The sequence below is a fragment of the Octopus sinensis genome, linkage group LG2, assembly GCF_006345805.1.
Source record: "Octopus sinensis linkage group LG2, ASM634580v1, whole genome shotgun sequence".
In the NCBI taxonomy this organism is placed as follows: Eukaryota; Metazoa; Mollusca; class Cephalopoda; order Octopoda; family Octopodidae; genus Octopus; species Octopus sinensis.
Genome location: NC_042998.1, coordinates 196,875,234 through 196,899,760, shown reverse-complemented (window position 1 = coordinate 196,899,760; position 24,527 = coordinate 196,875,234). Strand labels below are relative to the sequence as shown.

Genomic DNA, 24,527 nt, shown 5'->3' with positions numbered 1-24,527 from the left:
GAATTGTTAGATTGCCAAATTAAAAATGTCTCGCAGTATTTTTCCAAGATCAATGTAATTAATTAAACTTCTCCCCTCAAATTTTTGTCTTGCAGAATGTCTGGAACCCGAATCACAGGGAGGATGGCATTGAACCTGAAACCTGGAGAACTTGGAGTTGCTGGAATCTGTAACGGTGGCGGTGGCGCTTCAGCCATAATGATTGAAGGTCTTTAGACTGAACCTCAGCACTTAGGATTGTGCTTAGTTGTAGGAGCAGAACGTTGACAACTTGGTGCTGCTGTTATATATATTTTTTTACATATCACCTTTTGTTGTGTCACCAGATGACTCACTAGGTGACTCACTAGATGACTCACAAAGGGGACCCACTAGATGACTCACAAAGCCTTCTCTTCAGACTGACTACCCAGCTCTTTCTGTCTCATTACAACCACTAAGGGTGCCATTTCTCCAACAAGCAATGTCTTCCTACCCCACCCCCCAACAGTCCCATAGTATTATTATTATCAACATCATTCCTTACTACCGCTAGCATCTTGCTATTTAGACATAGATATATATTTTATAATTACACTACTAGTGTTCAGTTTGGGAGACATTAGCTCAGTATAGTTAAGCATTAGTAGGAGAGAGAGAGAGCTGATGTCCACTATTTAGTTACTAGTCTATTTGTTTTGAACTCTACTTCAGGTTGTGGGACACAGACACACATACACATGAATGTGTATATATTTTATTATTTTCTACACATAATACAGATCATTATACATACACATGTGTATGTTAATTATATATATATATATACAATAAAATATGCTTCAACACAAGAATTCACATGAATCTTGCAAACCAAATACAAAATCGAAATATATGTATATATGTGTTTGTATATATATATACATATATATATAACACATGTCTATCTCTATAAATCGCATGAAGTATGAAGAAGCATTATCAGGCAAACACTGGAATGTTAATGAAACGACTGTTTTGCTTTCCATCGAGCTACATGTTTGTCCAATGTCTTTTCCCATGCACTCTTTATCTGATAACATATTTGTGAATAAATATATATCCAGTCTCATTATATATATATACACAGACAGAGGGTGCGGCAGAAGTAAGACCCTTTTGTATTTGATTTTTCCAGTTTCTAATCGAGTTTCTTTTTAATTTCCTAAAATTTCTGCGATTTTTTTCATTCGTTTATTATTCATTTCTTTAATTAATGCAATAAATTTGTGTTCAATAAAAAATTACTTAATAAACATCTATATACTATAAAAGTTATTAAATGCAAAAAAAAAGCATTACTTCTGCCGCACCGTGTGTGTATATATATATATATATATATACACACCTACAATCAAGTTAGTTCTGAATTTATGAAATCTGTGATCCCTGTAAAATATTTATGAAATTTTGATATGTTAAATGAAAAAAAATTCTTGTACACTTCAAACTTTTTTTTGAATAAAATCATTTTAAAAATAACATATTTGTTTTATAGTGTCTGATTTAGCTGCATGGATCTATGAATTATTGGTGCTTCTGAAAGGATGAGTAAATATCTAATTGTGGTTTTGGTACGAGAAGACCTGTTGAGCTTGAGAAAACCTGTTGAACTTGTGAAGACCTGTTGAGTCACGTACATCAACATCAAAAATCAATGGAAATTGTAGTTGTGATCCCTGTGCCGGTGGCACGTAAAAAGCACCATCTGAATGTGGCCGGTGCCAGCGCCGCCTTGACTGGCTTCTGTGCCGGTGGCACATAAAAAGCACCAACTGATCGTGGCCGTTGCCAGCCTCACCTGGCACATAAAAAGCACCCACTACACTCACGGAGTGGTTGGCATTAGGAAGGGCATCCACCTGTAGAAACACTGCCAGAGCAGACTGGAGCCTGGTGCAGCCTCCTGGCTTCCCAGACCCCGATCAAACCGTCCAACCCATGCTAGCATGGAGAACGGACGTTAAACGATGATGATGATTATAAATGATCCTTGGGTTCACACAACAAAATGCTTAAATACAAAATTATTGACACCATTATCATCATATGCCCACTTTGCAAAGTTTCTATGCTCTATATTTTGCCGCTTATTGGAGCTCTTTATCATCTCTTCATGAGGTTCAGCCTTCACCATATCTTCCTGTCTTCTTCTTCTTCAGTAGATTGCTTGATATTTCTTAACCCAACTGTTGCTAATCCACGTTAAAAGCACCCAGCACATTCTGTAAAGAGATCAGCGTTAAGAAGGGCATCCAACCATACTGGAATCCGGTGTGGCTCTCCAGCTTACCAACTCTGATCAAACCATCCAACCCATGCCAGCAAGGAAAATGGCATTAAATAATGATGATGATGATGATGATGACAGTGTGACAGATAAATCTCTCTTTCTGTCTCATTACAACCACTAAGGGTGCCATTTCTTCAACTAGCAATGTCTTCCTACCCCACCCGCAACAATCCCATAGGATTATTATCAACATCATTCCTTACTACCGCGAGCACCTTGCTATTTAGACATAGGTATATATTTTATAATTACACTACTAGTGTTCAGTTTGGGAGACATTATCTCAGTATAGTTAAGCACCAGTAGGAGAGAGAGAGCTGATGTCCACTATTTAGTTTCTAGTCTATTTGCTTTCCATGCTAGCATGGGTTGGACGGTTCAACTGGGGTCTGGGAAGCCAGAGGCTGCACCAGGCTCCAGTCTGATCTGGCAATGTTTCTACAGCTGGATGCCCTTCCTAACGCCAACCACTCCGTGAGTGTAATGGGTGTTTTTTACGTGCTACCGGCACAGCTGCCAGACAGGGCTGACAAATAACCACGGTCGGATGGTGCTTTTTACATGCCATACATGGCCAGTGGTGTCACACTAGTGAAGTTAATCAGGTGGTAATGGTGTCTTCTTGTAGCTAATGGTTTACTGTATTCTTGTAATTACCATCATGGTTTGGAACATTACATGTTTGCATATCTGGTCAGAGAGATCAAAGGGTTACGCAGGTATTTCAGTCATTCAAAGAAATAACACGAACAAGGTATAACAATTTCTCAATTTTTTTTTATTTAAAAATAATAATTGTAGAAAATATGAAAACATTCTTTTTAATATGTATGTACTATATATATATGTGTGTGTGTGTGTGCATGAATATATTATGTATGTATATATATATATATAAGTTCAGCAAAATTTAGATTCAGATGAATATGGTACTTAAGTTAAAGGCACCAGAATTTGGTATGGTATTATCCATATAAATCAAATGGGGTGATTATAATCAAAATAAGCAACAAGGATATCCAAGATAGTGTAGTACAATTTAATAAAATGAAGTAGCATGAAACGATTGTACCACACTACCTTAGATATCCTTGTTGCTTATTTTGATTATATATATACATATATATATATATATATATATATATACATAAATATAAGAGAGTAACCACTATGTGGTCGACTCTAGCACTAAAAATAGATCTGCTAGGTTTGCGCTAGTAGTTGTGCTAACTTTCATCGGAAAAGAACTCTTTGTGGCTGAAACCTAGCGGATCTATTTTTAGTGCTAGAGTCGACCACATAGTGGTTACTCTCTTATATTTATATTTATCTATAAAATTTATTGTATTCCTGGTTTTTATGCACAAAGCCACTTGGTGTTAAATGGATGTACTATTAAATTAGTATCCAATTTTCTCACCCTTATTAGTTGATTATATATATATATATATATATACAACACACACATTATATAAACATATATATATATAAGTACATTATATATATATAGACATATATGAATACATTTTTTAAAAACAATGAATAAACAAAACAAATATTTACAAAAATTTTGTTAAAAACAAGACAAAACCTAGAACTTCCTGTCCAGGTGAAGAGGATGAATTAATTATTGCCTCCAGCCTAAGTGACAAAGGTGGAGTCAGATGGCGAATTAAGTGAATGTGATGGATTGGAATGTGATTTGGGATTTGTCTTGGTTCACAGGGTGGGTTCATTGAAATGTGAAGGGTTGAAGTGAACAAAGTTAATTGGAATGTGAACAAAGTGACAAGGGTGAATTTAATTAACTAAATGAACATGATGGATGAACTGAAATGTGAACAGGGTGGATTGTGATGTGGACTATCCACATGAACATGGTGGATTAACAGATGTGAACAGGGTGGATTGTGATGTGGACTATCCACATGAACATGGTGGATTAACAGATGTGAACAGGGTGGATTGTGATGTGGACTATCCACATGAACATGATGGATTAACAGATGTGAACAGGGTGGATTGTGATGTGGACTATCCACATGAACATGGTGGATTAACAGATGTGAACAGGGTGGATTGTGATGTGGACTATCCACATGAACATGGTGGATTAACAGATGTGAACAGGGTGGATTGTGATGTGGACTATCCACATGAACATGATGGATTAACAGATGTGAACAGGGTGGATTGTGATGTGGACTATCTACATGAACATGGTGGATTAACAGATGTGAAAGGGTGGATTGTGATGTGGACTATCCACATGAACATGGTGGATTAACAGATGTGAACAGGGTGGATTGTGATGTGGACTATCCACATGAACATGGTGGATTAACAGATGTGAACAGGGTGGATTGTGATGTGGACTATCTACATGAACATGATGGATTAACAGATGTGAACAGGGTGGACTATCCACATGAACATGGTGGATTAACAGATGTGAACAGGGTGGATTGTGATGTGGACTATCTACATGAACATGGTGGATTAACAGATGTGAACAGGGTGGACTATCTACATGAACATGGTGGATTAACAGATGTGAACAGGGTGGATTGTGATGTGGACTATCCACATGAACATGATGGATTAACAGATGTGAACAGGGTGGATTGTGATGTGGACTATCTACATGAACATGGTGGATTAACAGATGTGAAAGGGTGGATTGTGATGTGGACTATCCACATGAACATGGTGGATTAACAGATGTGAACAGGGTGGATTGTGATGTGGACTATCCACATGAACATGGTGGATTAACAGATGTGAACAGGGTGGATTGTGATGTGGACTATCTACATGAACATGATGGATTAACAGATGTGAACAGGGTGGACTATCCACATGAACATGGTGGATTAACAGATGTGAACAGGGTGGATTGTGATGTGGACTATCCACATGAACATGGTGGATTAACAGATGTGAAAGGGTGGATTGTGATGTGGACTATCCACATGAACATGGTGGATTAACAGATGTGAACAGGGTGGATTGTGATGTGGACTATCCACATGAACATGGTGGATTAACAGATGTGAACAGGGTGGATTGTGATGTGGACTATCTACATGAACATGGTGGATTAACAGATGTGAAAGGGTGGATTGTGATGTGGACTATCCACATGAACATGGTGGATTAACAGATGTGAACAGGGTGGATTGTGATGTGGACTATCCACATGAACATGGTGGATTAACAGATGTGAACAGGGTGGATTGTGATGTGGACTATCTACATGAACATGGTGGATTAACAGATGTGAACAGGGTGGACTATCCACATGAACATGGTGGATTAACAGATGTGAACAGGGTGGATTGTGATGTGGACTATCCACATGAACATGGTGGATTAACAGATGTGAACAGGGTGGATTGTGATGTGGACTATCCACATGAACATGGTGGATTAACATGTGAACAGGGTGGATTGTGATGTGGACTATCCACATGAACATGATGGATTAACTGAAATGTGAACAGGGTGGATTGTGATGTGGACTATCCACATGAACATGATGGATTAACTGAAATGTGAACAGGGTGGATTGTGATGTGGACTATCCACATGAACATGGTGGATTAACAGGTGTGAACAGGGTGGATTGTGATGTGGACTATCCACATGAACATGGTGGATTAACAGATGTGAACAGGGTGGATTGTGATGTGGACTCCATATGAACATGGTGGATTGTGATGTGGACTTTCTACATGATTATGTGGATTAACAGATGTGAACAGGGTGGATTGTGATGTGGACTATCCACATGAACATGGTGGATTAACAGGTGTGAACAGGGTGGATTGTGATGTGGACTATCCACATGAACATGGTGGATTAACAGATGTGAACAGGGTGGATTGTGATGTGGACTATCCATATGAACATGGTGGATTGTGATGTGGACTTTCTACATGATTATGGTGGATTAACAGATGTGAACAGGGTGGATTGTGATGTGGACTATCCACATGAACATGGTGGATTAACAGGTGTGAACAGGGTGGATTGTGATGTGGACTATCCACATGAACATGGTGGATTAACAGATGTGAACAGGGTGGATTGTGATGTGGACTATCCACATGAACATGGTGGATTAACAGATGTGAACACGGTGGATTGTGATGTGGACTATCCACATGAACATGGTGGATTAACAGATGTGAACAGGGTGGATTGTGATGTGGACTATCCACATGAACATGGTGAATTAACAGATGTGAACAGGGTGGATTGTGATGTGGACTATCCACATGAACATGGTGGATTAACAGATGTGAACACGGTGGATTGTGATGTGGACTATCCACATGAACATGGTGGATTAACAGATGTGAACAGGGTGGATTGTGATGTGGACTATCCACATGAACATGGTGGATTAACAGGTGTGAACAGGGTGGATTGTGATGTGGACAATCCACATGAACATGGTGGATTAACAGGTGTGAACAGGGTGGATTGTGATGTGGACTATCCACATGAACATGGTGGATTAACAGATGTGAACAGGGTGGATTGTGATGTGGACTATCCACATGAACATGGTGGATTAAACAGGTGAACAGGGTGGATTGTGATGTGGACTATCCACATGAACATGGTGGATTAACAGATGTGAACAGGGTGGATTGTGATGTGGACTATCCACATGAACATGGTGGATTAACAGGTGTGAACAGGGTGGATTGTGATGTGGACTATCCACATGAACATGGTGGATTAACAGATGTGAACAGGGTGGATTGTGATGTGGACTATCCACATGAACATGGTGGATTAACAGATGTGAACACGGTGGATTGTGATGTGGACTATCCACATGAACATGGTGGATTAACAGATGTGAACAGGGTGGATTGTGATGTGGACTATCCACATGAACATGGTGGATTAACAGGTGTGAACAGGGTGGATTGTGATGTGGACTATCCACATGAACATGGTGGATTAACAGGTGTGAACAGGGTGGATTGTGATGTGGACTATCCACATGAACATGGTGGATTACAGGTGTGAACAGGGTGGATTGTGATGTGGACTATCCACATGAACATGGTGGATTAACAGGTGTGAACAGGGTGGATTGTGATGTGGACTATCCACATGAACATGGTGTTAACAGATGTGAACAGGGTGGATTGTGATGTGGACTATCCACATGAACATGGTGGATTAACAGGTGTGAACAGGGTGGATTGTGATGTGGACTATCCACATGAACATGGTGGATTAACAGGTGTGAACAGGGTGGATTGTGATGTGGACTATCCACATGAACATGGTGGATTAACAGGTGTGAACAGGGTGGATTGTGATGTGGACTATCCACATGAACATGGTGGATTAACAGATGTGAACAGGGTGGATTGTGATGTGGACTATCCACATGAACATGGTGGATTAACAGGTGTGAACAGGGTGGATTGTGATGTGGACTATCCACATGAACATGGGGATTAACAGGTGTGAACAGGGTGGATTGTGATGTGGACTATCCACATGAACATGGTGGATTAACAGGTGTGAACAGGGTGGATTGTGATGTGGACTATCCACATGAACATGGTGGATTAACAGATGTGAACAGGGTGGATTGTGATGTGGACTATCCACATGAACATGGTGGATTAACAGGTGTGAACAGGGTGGATTGTGATGTGGACTATCCACATGAACATGGTGGATTAACAGATGTGAACAGGGTGGATTGTGATGTGGACTATCCACATGAACATGGTGGATTAACAGGTGTGAACAGGGTGGATTGTGATGTGGACTATCCACATGAACATGGTGGATTAACAGATGTGAACAGGGTGGATTGTGATGTGGACTATCCACATGAACATGGTGGATTAACAGATGTGAACAGGGTGGATTGTGATGTGGACTATCCACATGAACATGGTGGATTAACAGATGTGAACAGGGTGGATTGTGATGTGGACTATCCACATGAACATGGTGGATTAACAGGTGTGAACAGGGTGGATTGTGATGTGGACTATCCACATGAACATGGTGGATTAACAGGTGTGAACAGGGTGGATTGTGATGTGGACTATCCACATGAACATGGTGGATTAACAGATGTGAACAGGGTGGATTGTGATGTGGACTATCCACATGAACATGGTGGATTAACAGGTGTGAACAGGTGGATTGTGATGTGGACTATCCACATGAACATGGTGGATTAACAGATGTGAACAGGGTGGATTGTGATGTGGACTATCCACATGAACATGGTGGATTAACAGGTGTGAACAGGGTGGATTGTGATGTGGACTATCCACATGAACATGGTGGATTAACAGGTGTGAACAGGGTGGATTGTGATGTGGACTATCCACATGAACATGGTGGATTAACAGATGTGAACAGGGTGGATTGTGATGTGGACTATCCACATGAACATGGTGGATTAACAGGTGTGAACAGGGTGGATTGTGATGTGGACTATCCACATGAACATGGTGGATTAACAGATGTGAACAGGGTGGATTGTGATGTGGACTATCCACATGAACATGGTGGATTAACAGGTGTGAACAGGGTGGATTGTGATGTGGACTATCCACATGAACATGGTGGATTAACAGATGTGAACAGGGTGGATTGTGATGTGGACTATCCACATGAACATGGTGGATTAACAGATGTGAACAGGGTGGATTGTGATGTGGACTATCCACATGAACATGGTGGATTAACAGGTGTGAACAGGGTGGATTGTGATGTGGACTATCCACATGAACATGGTGGATTAACAGGTGTGAACAGGGTGGATTGTGATGTGGACTATCCACATGAACATGGTGGATTAACAGATGTGAACAGGGTGGATTGTGATGTGGACTATCTACATGAACATGGTGGATTAACAGATGTGAACAGGGTGGACTATCTACATGAACATGGTGGATTAACAGATGTGAACAGGGTGGATTGTGATGTGGACTATCCACATGAACATGGTGGATTAACAGATGTGAACAGGGTGGATTGTGATGTGGACTATCCACATGAACATGATGGATTAACTAAAATGTGAACAGGGTGGATTGTGATGTGGACTATCCACATGAACATGGTGAATTAACAGATGTTAACAGGGTGGATTGTGATGTGGACTATCCACATGAACATGGTGGATTAACAGATGTGAACAGGGTGGATTGTGATGTGGACTATCCACATGAACATGGTGGATTAACATGTGAACAGGGTGGATTGTGATGTGGACTATCCACATGAACATGATGGATTAACTGAAATGTGAACAGGGTGGATTGTGATGTGGACTATACACATGAACATGGTGGATTAACAGATGTGAACAGGGTGGATTGGGATGTGGACTATCCACATGAACATGGTGGATTAACAGATGTGAACAGGGTGGATTGTGATGTGGACTATCCACATGAACATGGTGGATTAACAGGTGTGAACAGGGTGGATTGTGATGTGGACTATCCACATGAACATGGTGGATTAACAGATGTGAACAGGGTGGATTGTGATGTGGACTATCCACATGAACATGGTGGATTAACAGATGTGAACAGGGTGGATTGTGATGTGGACTATCCACATGAACATGGTGGATTAACAGATGTGAACAGGGTGGATTGTGATGTGGGCTATCCACATGAACATGGTGGATTACAGGTGTGAACAGGGTGGATTGTGATGTGGACTATCCACATGAACATGGTGGATTAACAGGTGTGAACAGGGTGGATTGTGATGTGGACTATCCACATGAACATGGTGGATTAACAGATGTGAACAGGGTGGATTGTGATGTGGACAATCCACATGAACATGGTGGATTAACAGATGTGAACAGGGTGGATTGTGATGTGGACTATCCACATGAACATGGTGGATTAACAGATGTGAACAGGGTGGATTGTGATGTGGACTATCCACATGAACATGGTGGATTAACAGTGTGAACAGGGTGGATTGTGATGTGGACTATCCACATGAACATGGTGGATTAACAGGTGTGAACAGGTGGATTGTGATGTGGACTATCCACATGAACATGGTGGATTAACAGATGTGAACAGGGTGGATTGTGATGTGGACTATCCACATGAACATGGTGGATTAACAGATGTGAACAGGGTGGATTGTGATGTGGACTATCCACATGAACATGGTGGATTAACAGATGTGAACAGGGTGGATTGTGATGTGGACTATCCACATGAACATGGTGGATTAACAGATGTGAACAGGGTGGATTGTGATGTGGACTATCCACATGAACATGGTGGATTAACAGATGTGAACAGGGTGGATTGTGATGTGGGCTATCCACATGAACATGGTGGATTAACAGGTGTGAACAGGGTGGATTGTGATGTGGACTATCCACATGAACATGGTGGATTAACAGGTGTGAACAGGGTGGATTGTGATGTGGACTATCCACATGAACATGGTGGATTAACAGATGTGAACAGGGTGGATTGTGATGTGGACAATCCACATGAACATGGTGGATTAACAGATGTGAACAGGGTGGATTGTGATGTGGACTATCCATATGAACATGGTGGATTGTGATGTGGACTTTCTACATGATTATGGTGGATTAACAGATGTGAACAGGGTGGATTGTGATGTGGACTCTCCACATGAACATGGTGGATTAACAGATGTGAACAGGGTGGATTAACAGATATTGCTGGAACTCATTTACTGTGGAGTGGACTGGAGTAAAATGAAATGAAGTGTTTTGCTCAATAACACATTGTACTGCCTGATACCAGAAATGAAACCACAATCTTACAATCGCAGTATCTTAATCACTAAGGCCACCTACCTTTTCCCATGGTGGTTTTTAACAGTCTAAAAAATTCTTAATCAATAATTTATTTTGCCTGGCATGCAAATGATTCCCCAAGCTCACCGACCAGGTGCAAATCTTAATATTGATAATTAATGTATCATACAGAAGTAAGAGAATTAAGAATTCAACACAAGTCCAAGTCTACATGGAATGGTGTTGAATTCCCAATTCTCTTATTTCCATACAGCACATTAATTATCAATATTGATATTTACTTGGATGTAATAGTCTAAGTCCATGTTAGCATACATAGACCCAAGTCTGTCAAGATCCCTACAACTCCTGAAGTGAGAGTCTAATCCAATTTCCATGGTGTATAATTGACAATTACTCTCCACTGAACAGGACACCAGTCCATCATTATCATCATTTAACATCTTGTTTTCCGTGCTAGCACAGGTTGGACGGTTCAACCGGTGTCTGGGAAGCCGGGAGGCTGCACCAGGCTCCAGTCTGATCTGGCAAAGTTTCTACAGCTGGATGCCCTTCCTAACGCCAACCACTCCGTAAGTGTAGTGGGTACTTTTATGTGCCACCGGCACAGGTGCCAGGGTAGGCTGGGAGCTGCCACGATCGGTTGGTGCTTTTTACGTGCCACCGGCACAGGTGTCAGGGGAGGCTGGCAACGGCCACAATCAATTGGTGCTTTTTACATGCCACCGGCACAGGTGTCAGGGGAGGCTGGCAGTGGCCACGATCGGTTGGTGCTTTTTACATGCCACCGGCACAGGTGTCAGGGGAGGCTGGCAGCGGCCACGGTCGGTTGGTGCTTTTTACGTACCACCGGCACAGGTGTCAGGGGAGGCTGGCAGCGGCCACAGGGTTAATTCATTTACAGCTGAGTGAACTGAAACAAAATGAAATGAACACATTGCCTTGTCCAGGAATTGAAACTACAACCTTGCAAGCATAAATGCAACACCTTAACCACTGGGTCATGTACCTCCCACAGTACTTATACTATTAACCAATCATAAATTGTCGGTACTTGGAGAGAGAGCAGAGACATAGACAGATCTGAGTAACCCTGTACTTTTCAATTAGGGATGATGCAATTCACAGAGGAGGCCACCACAAGATTGTCAAATTTACAACACTAGTCTTGGAACATGGGTTAAATAAATTTCAGACTTCCAAAATGCCATGAGTCAGAGTATATGATTTGGGCGAAGGGTTGCCATTGTTGAGAGACACACAAGATTTTTAAGGGAACAGCTATAACACATGCCTAATGGAATGATTGATTCGTTATTAATAATGATTGATGAAAGCAGTGGTGGTAGTAATTATGGTGGTGAAGCTGATGATGATGATGATGATGATGCAGACAGTGACATCAGTGATGGCAACAACAGTATTGACAATAATGAAACTTTGATTTTATAAAAGATCAGAAGACAACCCTGTTACAACTTCTCAACATATTCGATATCCAGTGTTTTGAATATTACATCACATTAGGCCGTGAGCTGGCGCAATCATTAGCATGTTCGGCAAAAATGCTTAGAAACATGTTGTCTGTATTTACATTTTAAGTTCAAATTCCGCTAGGGTCTAAGTTTAAATTTCGCTGAGTTTGACTTTGCCTTTCATCCCTTTTGGGGGTCGATAAAATAAGTACCAGTTGAAAACTGGGGTTGATGTAATCAACTTATCCTCTCTCCCGAAATTGCTGGCCTTGTGCCAAATTTGAAACCAATATTACATTCCTACACACACACCTATATATACACACATACATACATCAAAGCACACATCCCAGAAAAATCCATCCGCCTAAGAACATGCTACATTGTTGACCCCTATTTTTCTTTACAGTGCTATAATGGCCTCTGCTCCTCCTCTAAAACTAACTGGTTTCATATTAACCTCCAATATTTTATCTCTTTCCAGGCAGGAAAGAGACTGGAATGAGTCAAATAAGGGATAAACCAAAGGATTTAGAAATGTAAATACATCCCCACATCCAACGCACAATAGACTGGACCACATGCACAGGATATTACCCTTCATATAATGGACCAGACCATACATGCACCATAGCACTAACCATCCAGTGGACTGGATCACAGCACTCTCCACACAATATACAGGACTACATACACCATAACCTCTTCTCACAATGAACTGAGCTACAAATAGATTCTAGCATCCCTTGCACAATGAACTCCACCATAAATGGACTTTAGCACCCCTTTAACAATGAACTGCACCGTAAATGGACTTTAGCACCCCTTTCACAATGAACTGCACCATAAATGGACTTTAGCACCCCTTTCACAATGAACTGCACTGTAAATGGACTTTAGCACCCCTTTCACAATGAACTCCACCATAATTAAACCCTAGCGCTCCTCACACAATGTGTTGCACTGTGAATAGACCCTAGTACCCCTCATGCAATGAACCGCACCATAGATGCTAGCACTCTTCTCACAATCAATTTCACCATAAATAGACCTTAACACCCCTTTCACAATGTGGACTCTACCAGAATAAACCCTAAACCCTAGTATCCCTCTCACAACGAACTACATCTTAATAGACCATAGCATCGTTTACACCTCTAATACAAATGATTACAGGATTTAAAGACTCTTCTGAACCAACATTCTGTATCCTTAAAATCCTTAAAAATGTATTAGCCCGAAAGCCACGGCCATGCTGGGGCACCACCGCTGTATGCTAATGTTTTCTATTTTCTTTTCCTTTCTCTCTTGAGGAAGGACCACCGTCTCTAATGCTGACTTACAATTCTTCCTTTCCATCACAGCATGAAATACATTGGCTTTGCAATTAACTCATGAAATACACTTGATTGTGTAGTGTGTTTGGTGTTTTTGATCACGTCTTATCAGGATATTAATTACTGTACCAACTGACCCACAGTTAATCCAGATTGCTCCCAGATTTTATTTGATTCGTTATAGAAGGAGGGATTATCTGAAACATGGAATTGTTAAATTAGTATCTTGTAAATTTGAACTTTGGAGTTGTTGAGACAGATGATGACTAAATGGTGAATTGGTAACTAATGGTGTGTTAATATGTAAGGTATATTTTTGTCTTGGTACCTTGACCTTAATTTATTTTGAAGATGTTTGGATGATAACAGGATAACGTTCAAGTCTAGTAATGCATCTTCATATATACATATACACATATTTACATGAATATAAATTTCTTTACTACCCACAAGGGGCTAAACACAGAGGGGACAAACAAGGACAGACAAACGGATTAAGTCGATTACATCGACCCCAGTGCGTAACTGGTACTTAATTTATCGCCCCCGAAAGAATGAAAGGCAAAGTCGACCTCGGCGGAATTTGAACTCAGAACGTAACGCCAGACGAAATACGGCTATGCATTTCGCCCGGCGTGCTAACGTTTCTGCCAGCTCGCCGCTTATATGTATGTATGTGTATATATATATATATATATATATATATATATATATATATATATATATATATATATATATATATATAATATATATATATATATATAATATATATATATATATATATATTATATATATATATATACACACACACATATATATATATACATACATACATACATACATATATATATATATATATATATATATTATATATATATATATATATATATATGAATATATATGCACATGTAAACAAATTCAAACATTTTCTCATCATTTATAACACTAATAAATTGGAATGTCAGTATATACATATATACAGGTATCTATGTGTACATAGATCTTTAATAATATAGTGTATTATGGAGTGTATGCATGTGCAAGAGAGAAAGTGTGTATGTATGACGGAATGTGAAAGTATTATGGAATGTATATGTATGATGTTAATGTTACTATACATCACTTCCTCTGATGTAGCCTTTCACTGGTGTAGGGGGGTAATTTGTTGCCATATATGGACTGTTTGTACCAAAAGATGGTGCTATTTGTTGCTGGTGTTGTTGTTGTAATAATGTTGGTGAAAGAGTCTTTGGTGCTTCCTTTTGAGAAGTCTCTAGTTTCTTCTTGCTGTACCAATTCTGAAGATGAGCTGAGACTGACTCGAAATACTGTTTGTTAGTTGGCTGTCGGTCATCATAGCCATCTCTGGCCACTTGGGTCTGTAGCTGTCCCCTGTAAGGTGACAGCTGTAAAGAGGCGGACGCTGTACTCGGACTCTGATCAGTTCCACTAAACGAAGATGTTGGGGTTGTTGTGTTGCTGTGTGATGTATTCAGTAACGTGCTGCTTCTGTTGTTTCCGTTGCCATAGATACGACAGCTATAGCCCGAATCGGGGTTGCTGCTGGAGTCCTCTTTATGACACCAGTCTAACATCGGAGACGGGAGTTTGGGGTTGGATTTCTGCAGTGGAGACGAAGACCAATGGTTTTGGTGGCTGTTATTTTGCACACCAGCTGCTGCACTGCTGTTATTCGTTGGTGCACCGACTATTTTTGATGACACAGCTGTTGGACTGTTTCTGTAATGGTGGCCATCTGAACTGTCTGCTTTCATCAGTTGTGGTTCTGATCTACTAAGAGGGTTGACAGTGTCGTTGACGTTAGGATTACCCATCTGTTGGTTCCCTAGCATGTTCTTACCATTGTTGTGATAGCTTAGTGCCGTATTCTTGTAAGGAGATGTGTGATTTAGTGCAGGGTTCTTGTAAGGAGAAGAGTAGTCTAGTGTGGGATTCTTGTAAGGGGATGTGTAGTCTAGAGCTGTCTGTGACAAAACTTTCTGCATTTGTTTTTGATACTGTTCTTTGCAGACAGACTGACTAGAATTGGAAAATACCATATCTTTCTGCGGAGACTGCTTTGCTTCATTTCCATATGATTTTGCAGCAGAATCTGCCATGGAAGGTCTTGTGTATTTTGTGGCGTTGACGCTGTTAGAATAAGCAGAGTTTGGTGGAGGAGCAGTTTTGAAAGCTGTTGGCACTGTATACGACTGATGATGACTGTACTGTGACATCATTGCCGTATTTGACTGTAACGTGACGCTATTAGACTGTGTTCCTGATAGTTCTTCCTTGAGGTTACCGTAAGATTTACTCCGGTCTAATGGCATCGTTCGTTCAGAATGATAATAACCTATACATTTTTTTTCACGAATTACGTCACGGGACGATGAATCAGCAAGCATGTCTTGGCTATGACTACGGGGCCTCATTCCATTGGAATCTTCATTGCCGGTTTTGGCAGCAGGTGATTTGGGGAGAAACTGTTTCGTCTGTAACAACTGAGTTTCAGAAGTTTTTGTCACAGAGTAACTAGAAACGGTTAAAAACTGTCTCTGGTTCCGAACTGTTTCCTTGGAATCTTTTTCCATAGAGTTTTCATTAAACTGTCTCCGTGTTGGCGGATTTGAAGTAAATACATTATTGGGGCCCATCTCAGGTCCTATCATTTTGCTTACTTCTGGTGGGCCCCTTTCCACTAAATTTTGCCTTTCATCCTTTTGGCCCTGACTACTGTGGCTTAAGTGAGGCATTACCTGGCTTAGGTGTTTTAAAGAATGTCCTGGGGCAAGGCCTTGAGAGGAAGTCGATGGTAAATTGGGACTATTTGTTTTAGAGGGAAGTGTGGAGTGCCTTAATTTTGAAGGAGTAAACGGTTTCACTGCCCTATTTTCAAATGCTTTAGAATTTGGAGATGGTTCTAAAGAGAGCTGAGCCATTGCAGGTGCAGAGGGGTTAAAGGAAGATGTCTGATTTGGGGATGTACATTCTATCATAGTGCGGGGACGAGTAATACTGGGACCAGCTGGAACAGTTACTGTATTTCGAACTGATACAGTTGGTAACTGTCTCAAAGGGCTGTCTCTCACAGGATAATTATCACGGCGTCTGTACCTGTCAGGTGTTTGCCAAGCACGGATCTGCTGCATTGCAGCTTGACGATTTTCATAAAAGTCTTTTTTCCGATGTCTTACACTGTAGTCCGACTGCGACAAAGTTTCGTCGGAACGCGACCGAAACAACCGACCGTTTTCATTCTCAACAACATCAAAGAAAACGCTTCGATGGTAAAATCCAGAGTCGTCATGATGATGAGGGTGACAACTTTCCTCATCAGTTAACCTCGTCTCAAGCCAGGCTTGAAGTTCGGATTTTACGTTCTCATTGTATTTTGTATATAAGCGCTCAGCATCTTTCCGTTGCTGGTTGAACTGAGAGTCAATATGTTGCTTACAATGGTTATGAGAAGCATTCAACCTCTCCTTGTTAAGACGATCAATAGAGAAAACCTGCTGTGATGTCCGTTTGTCCAGCTGGTTGATGCGGTTCTGTAATATCTGGTGTGAGGCATCAATGTGCTCATAAAGGTTCTCCCTCGTCTCATCCATGTTCTTTTCGATTCTCTTCACGATTGGCATACACTGACATATTGGTGTATAACCAATAGGACCCTGTAATGGAGTAAAGGAGGAGAAAAGTTTTATATTAGATATATATATATATATATATACATAAAATAACAAAGGTGAATAGACACAGTGTAAAACTAAACATGAAAAATACAATTGTCACTAATAGTGACTGAGGGTGTAGGATAGCACCTACATTGCTAGAAACAAGAGTCAAAGACCAATATATATTTCTTTATTGCCCACAAGGGGCTAAATACAGAGGTGACAAACAAGGACAGACAAAGGGATTAAGTCGATTACATCGACCCCAGTGCGAAACTGGTACTTTATTTATCGACCCCGAAAGGATGAAAGGTAAAGTCGACCTCGGCAGAATTTTAACTCAGAATGTAACGACAGACGCCTATTTCTTTATTACCCACAAGGGGCTAAACATAGAGGGGACAAACAAGGACAGAAACTGGTACTTTATTTATCGACCTCGAAAGGATGAAAGGTAAAGTCAACCTCAGTGGAATTTGAAATCAGTACTTAACGGCAGACGAAATACCGCTAAGCATTTCGCTCGGCACGCTAACACACAAAAAGCACATTGTCTATGCACTGACAGGGGAAATAACTGTCCCACAGCAAGCAAGTCACTATACTAGCAAGCTAATTTCACTTGAAAATAAAGGCTCATCTGTAGTGATCACTCTATTATGCATGTGTGTATGTGTGAATCAAATTGTGCAGTATTATATATCCATTACAGTCAATCTTACCAAGCAGGTTTACACTAGGGGCTCAACAGAGTTTTAGATATTCTGAACACCTTACTTCCCTGGGCATGGATACATTGAAACTCCGACGTCTGGCAGCTGACTTGGCAGACACCCATAAAATTATTAATCATCTTACAAACAATAACTCTGAGCACCTTTTCAAACTCCATCTGTCTAAAACTCGTGGTCATGTTTACGAAGTCAGAAAACAGCACAGCTCCTTCCATGGCTTTCAGAATGTAATATCGTACTTTATTATAAGTAATGATTTTACACTGGTATATAGAAAAATACAAGGGAAAAATACACTCATCTATTTATATCATCATCATCATCATCGTTTAACGTCCGCTTTCCATGCTAGCATGGGTTGGACAGTTCAACTGGGGTCTGGGAAGCCCGAAGGCTGCACCAGGCCCCAATCTTGATCTGGCAGAGTTTCTACAGCTTGATGCCCTTCCTAATGCCAACCACTCCGAGAGTGTAGTGGGTGCATTTTATGTGCCACCGACACAGGTGCCAGACGAGGCTGGCGAATGGCCACGTTCGGATGGTGTTTGTTACGTGCCACCAGCACAGAGGCCAGTCGATGCGGTGCTGGCTACTCTACTGCCACGTTTGGATCAGCTGGCCTCCGTGCTGGTGGCACGTAACAAACACCGTCCGATATATATATATATAATATATATATATATATATATATATATATATATAAAGGGGGTAAAGACCCCCTTCGGTCATGAATGACCATGGGATTGCACCTAGAAAGTTATCCTCCTAGACACAAGTCCGGGCAAGGTTGTTTATGGAAGGCCAGCAATCACCCATGCATACCAGCCTCCCCTCTCCACGCCACCAGTGTTATCCAAGGGAAAGACAAAGGTCGATACAGCTTGGCACCTGTGACGTCGCAACTCATTTCTACAGCTGAGTGAACTGGAGCAACGTGAAAAAAGTGCCTTGCTCGAGAACACAACACGCAGCCCGGTCCGGAATTCGAGCTCACAACCTCACGATCGTAAGCTCGACGCTCTAACCACTGAGCCATGCGCCTTCACTATATATATATATATATATATATATATATATATATATATATATATAATATATATATATATTTTTATATATATATATATATATATATATATATATATTTCAATATAAAACAATGAAATACCTGTAACAATAGCAATAGTAACAAGAACAGAAGCAATAACAAAATAATACCTATAGAGTACAGCTTTAAGCCCTTTACTATAAACAGAGCACAGTTTCTCACCTCTTTGATATTTCCAGCCAGGTCCCTGTAGTACTGAAACCCTTCTTTAGGGACATATTTGTTGAAGAATCCTTGAACTGGATTGCTTTTGTTTGCTTGGTGTGGTGTATGTAATTTTTGTGGTTGTTGTTGTTGTTGCTGTTGTCTGCTTGTGGTTGGCTGTGGGTGCTCTGGCCCTGATGCTCTATCTTTGTCCGGCTAAAAAAAAAAAACAAATCGGTATCTGATATAGGTACAAGAAACTCAGAGTTGCAAGAGGGAAATAGTTGGTTATATCAATCACAGTATTTGACTTGTAAGTTTCTCTCCTTTCAGTCACACACACAAGAACACACATGATGGGGTCTTCTGCCTATCAAATTCAATCACAAGGCTTCAGTCGGCCCGAAGTTATAGCAGAAGACACTTGCCCAAGGTGTCATGCAGTGAGACTGAACCTGAAACCATGTGGTCGAAAAGCAGGCTTCCTAACCACACAGCCGTGCCGGCGCCTATCAAACCCTCAGAAGGATGAAAGGTAAAGTTGACGAGCGAGGGATTTGAAAACAGAACATAAAGGGACACAGCTAAATACAACAAGGTATTTGTCTGCCGCTTTAACAAGTCTTCCAATTCATAATTCTGTATTACTTAGAAATAATAGTTTCAAATTTTGGCACAAGGCCAGTAATTTCAGGGGAGGGGGTAAGTCGATTACATTGATCCTAGTGCACCACTGGTACTTATTTTCATCATCATCATCATTATCATCATTTAATGTCTGCTTTCCATGCTGGCATGGGTTGGATGGTTTGACTGAGGACCGGCAAGCCAGGAGGCTGCATCAGGCTATAATCTGATCTGGCAAAGTTTCTACAGCAGCAGCAGCAGTATTCGTAGTAGTAGTAGTAGTAGTAGTAGAACTGATGAAGGAGAAAGATAAAAAACAAAAAAAAAAAAAAAAAAAACATAACTCCTTACTTTTTTCTTCCTCTTGAAGAAGAAGAATCTCCTCTCCTTTTCTGGTTTTGCTGTTTCTTTATTGGCAGCGGTGGGAGCATTACCTCTGAACACCATGTTTGGTCCATCGACAGCAATGTGGACAGCTTGTTTATCTTCTGGAACAATCTGGTGAGGTCGAGCTTTGCCCTGCATAAAATAAATACAAAAGTCTAGGAAAAGACACTTATACTCTTTTACTTGTTTCAGTCATTTGAATGCGGCCATGCTGGAGCACTGTCTTTAGTCGAGCAAATCAACCCCACGACTTATTCTTTGTAAGCCCAGTACTTATTCTATCGGTCTCTTTTGCCAAACCGCTAAGTGACAGGGACGTAAACACACCAGCATCGGTTGTCAAGCAATGCTAGAGGGACAAACACAGACACACAAACATATACACACACATACATACATATATATATATATATATATAATATATATATATATATATATATATATATATATATATATATATATATATACACATATATACAACAGGCTTCTTTCAGTTTCCGTCACCAAATCCACTCACAAGGTTTTGGTCAGCCCGAGGCTATAGCAGAAGGCACTTGCCCAAGGTGCCATGCAGTGGGACTGAACCCGGAACCATGTGGTTGGTTAGCAAGCTACTTACCACACAGCCACTCCTGCGGTATGTTTATTTAATTTCATTTGTCTCAAGAAGAGAGACAATTCCTCCAAGTTACTTGAGATTCTTCAAGGCAGAGAATGAAAACATGATCATCATCATCATCATCATCATCGTTTAATGTCTGCTTTCCATGCTGGCATGGATTGGACAGTTTGACATGGAGCTGACTCCAACTATTTGTCGTGGCATGGGTTCTGTGGCTGGATGCCCTTCCTAATGCCAACCATCTAACAGTGTACTGGATGCATTTTTTATGTACCACCAGCATGGGTGCATTAACGCAGCACTGGCACAACTGCATTAGTGCAGCACTAGCATAGGTGCATAAATGCAGCAGTGACACAGGTGCTTTTTAAGTGGAACTGTCACTTGAGAGGACAAAACGATATATATAAAACATAATATAATAATAATAGCAATAATGAAATGATTGTATACAGTGCTCAGGTGCACCACAACTTGTCAAAAGTGCGTATAAAGCATATGCAGTAATGTAAAAATGTCTGGGAAGTGAACAGTGTATGAGTCAGATACATGCTTGCTTGTGTGTATGGAGGGGAGAAAATCAGGTGTAGTGTTGGCGAATCTCAGGAAGCATGGAAGTTTTGAAGGATGCAGTGCTCCGACAACTAACAACTGATGCCGGTAGTTTGTTCCATGCTTCAGCAACTCTTAGCATGAAAAAATGTTTCCGAAAGTCATGGAAGGAGCTGTGCTGTTTTCTGACTTTGTAAACATGTCCACGGATGTTATAATAACAATAATAATGAAATTATTGTATACAGTGCTCAGGTGCACCACAACTTGTCAAAAGTGCGTATAAAGCATATGCAGTAATGTACAAATGTCTGGGAAGTGAACAGTGTATAAATCAGATACATGCTTGTGTGTGTATGGAGGGGAGAGAAAATCAGGTGTAGTGTTGGCGAATCTCAGGAAGCATGGAAGTTTTGAAGGATGCAGTGCTCCGACAACTAACAACTGATGCCGGTAGTTTGTTCCATGCTTCAGCACTCTTAGCATGAAAAAATGTTCCGAAAGTCATGGAAGGAGTGTGTTTTTGACTTTGTAAATGTCCACGGATGTTATAATAACAATAATAATGAAATTATTGTATACAGTGCTCAGGTGCACCACAACTTGTCAAAAGTGCGTATAAAGCATATGCAGTAATGTAAAAATGTCTGGAAAGTGAACAGTGTATGAGTCAGATACATGCTTGTGTGTGTATGGAGGGAAGAGAAAATCAGGTGTAGTGTTGGCGGATCTCAGGAAGCATGGAAGTTTTGAAGGATGCAGTGCTCTGACAACTAACAACTGATGCCGGCCGTTTGTTCCATGCTTCAGCAACTCTTAGCATGAAAAAATGTTTCCAAAAGTCATGGAAGGAGCTGTGCTGTTTTCTGACTTTGTAAACATGTCCACAGGTGTTAGACAGGTGGACTTTGAAAAGGTGCTCAGGGTTATTGTTGTGTGTGTATGGAGGGAAGAGAAAATCAGGTGTAGTGTTGGCGGATCTCAGGAAGCATGGAAGTTTTGAAGGATTGCAGTGCTCTGACAACTAACAACTGATGCCGGCCGTTTGTTCCATGCTTCAGCAACTCTTAGCATGAAAAATGTTTCAAAAGTCATGGAAGGAGCTGTGTGTTTTGACTTTGTAAACATGTCCCAGGTGTTAGACAGGTGGAACTTTGAAAAGGTGCTCAGAGGTTATGTTGTGTGTGTATGAGGAGTGAGGAGAAAATCAAGGTGTAGGTTGGCGGATCTCAGGAAGCATGGAAGTTTGAAGGATGCAGTGCTCTGACAACTAACAACTGATGCGGCAGTTTGTTCCATGCTTCAGCAACTCTTGATGAAACAAGTTTCCAAAAGTCATGGAAGGAGCTGTGATGTTTTGACTTTGTAAAATGTCACAGGTGTAGACAGGTGGACTTGAAAAGGTGCTCAGGGTTATTGTTGTGTGTGTTATGGAGGGAAGAGAAAATCAGGTGTAGTGTTGGCGGATCTCAGGAAGAATGGAAGTTTGAGGATGCAGTGCTCTGACAACTAACAACTGATGCCGGCAGTTTGTTCCATGCTTCAGCAACTCTTAGCATGAAAAAATGTTTCCAAAAGTCATGGAAGGAGCTGTGCTGTTTTCTGACTTTGTAAACATGTCCACGGGTGTTAGACAGGTGGAGTTTGAAAAGGTGCTCAGAGTTATTGTTTGTAAGATATATATTATGTTTTAACTTACATCTTTCTGTTATCTTTTATCTTTTACTTGTTTCAGTCATTAGACTATGGCCTAGCTGGGGCACTGCCTCGAAAAGTTTAGTTGAACAAAATTGTATGAAACCCATTGTAATTAAGTGAGAATGTGCATGGGTTTTAATCTGTTGTTGTCCATATCTCAGGCAGCTATTTTTCAACCAATATGTATCTACAACATGTATGTGTGTCTTTGTGTCTGTGTTTATCAATCCTCCCCACCGCTTAACAAGCAGTGTTGGTTCATTTTTGTCCCCCATAACTTAGCAGTTCAGCAAAAGAACTGATAAATACTAGTTAAAAACAAAATTATAAGTACTGGGACTGGTTTGTTCAGCCCAAACCCTTCAAAGTGGTGCCCCAGCATGGCCAGACTCCAAGGACTTAAGCAAGTAACTGTTAAAAGGTAATTCTTTAACAGAGTCTGTCTTGAGAAACCAGAAGCCAAGGATGCAATCTCGTTCATTGCGTGCCCTCCTCCCTGATAATTCGAAGGCTTGTACCACCAGACAGCTGGTTGGCTCTGGATGCTGGAACTGAAACTAACACAATACTGTTGAGCGAACAGTCTTCGTCCCAGAGCTCGCAAGATGGGAGAAGTCCAAAACTTGGTCCTTAGCTATTCGTAAGACCTGCAGAAGAGAAAGCAGGTCAACCCCCGACACCGAGAGCATCGACGGATGGATGAATGCGCATCCAGGCTCAGCGGTTGCGTAGGAAGTCGGGGAGGACAAGAAACAGGAAGAAACAGTGAGAGAAAGTTGGAGCAAAAGACTACAACAGGGGTCACCACCACCCCTTGCCGGAGCCTCGTGGAGCTTTAGGTGTTTTCGCTCAATAAACACACACAACACCGGATCTGAGTATCAAAACCACGATCCTCCGACCGCGAGTCTACTGCCCTAACCATTAGGCCATTGCACCTCCACAACACAATGCTGTTGGAAGGCAGGTTTAGAGAGGACACAGGCCAAAACTACACATCCTTCCCCTCCATTGGTCAGTTGAAG

At 40.9% G+C, this 24,527-nt stretch overlaps 3 protein-coding genes across 5 annotated transcripts in view; 1 reads left to right on the top strand and 2 right to left on the bottom strand.

The window, feature by feature from the left end:
* The window catches only part of LOC115223262 (acetyl-CoA acetyltransferase, mitochondrial), an 86,542-nt gene extending 85,101 nt beyond the window's left edge, over positions 1-1,441 (top strand). Inside the window, exons 13-14 of one of the 2 annotated variants that reach the window (XR_004997954.1) lie at positions 96-326; positions 376-1,441. Coding sequence is in view for 1 of the 2 variants with exons in the window: in XM_029793768.2 (XP_029649628.1) it covers positions 96-216 (121 nt within the window). In the remaining variant the exon portion in view is untranslated. Of the gene's footprint in view, positions 1-95 lie in introns of both variants that reach the window. The other variant, XM_029793768.2, reaches the window with a different exon arrangement.
* Positions 1,442-3,814: 2,373 nt separating this feature from the next.
* Positions 3,815-10,919, bottom strand: LOC118762175 (histidine-rich glycoprotein-like). The gene is made up of 6 exons (XM_036500671.1): positions 10,885-10,919; positions 9,074-9,244; positions 4,999-5,162; positions 4,736-4,783; positions 4,582-4,690; positions 3,815-4,198 (listed from the first exon to the last, which is right to left on the bottom strand). Exons 1-6 carry the CDS (start codon positions 10,902-10,904, stop codon positions 4,120-4,122), a joined length of 591 nt encoding a protein of 196 aa, XP_036356564.1. The 5' UTR covers positions 10,905-10,919; the 3' UTR covers positions 3,815-4,119.
* A 3,933-nt stretch (positions 10,920-14,852) lies between these two features.
* LOC115227252 overlaps positions 14,853-24,527 on the bottom strand; it is a 109,211-nt gene continuing 99,536 nt past the window's right edge. The window contains exons 10-12 of one of the 2 annotated variants that reach the window (XM_036500670.1): positions 20,595-20,762; positions 19,635-19,829; positions 14,853-17,630 (exon numbers count right to left, since the gene is read on the bottom strand). In XM_036500670.1, coding sequence (XP_036356563.1) covers positions 15,069-17,630; positions 19,635-19,829; positions 20,595-20,762 — 2,925 coding nt within the window. In that variant the 3' untranslated portion in view covers positions 14,853-15,068. Of the gene's footprint in view, positions 17,631-19,634; positions 19,833-20,594; positions 20,763-24,527 lie in introns of both variants that reach the window. The other variant, XM_036500669.1, reaches the window with a different exon arrangement.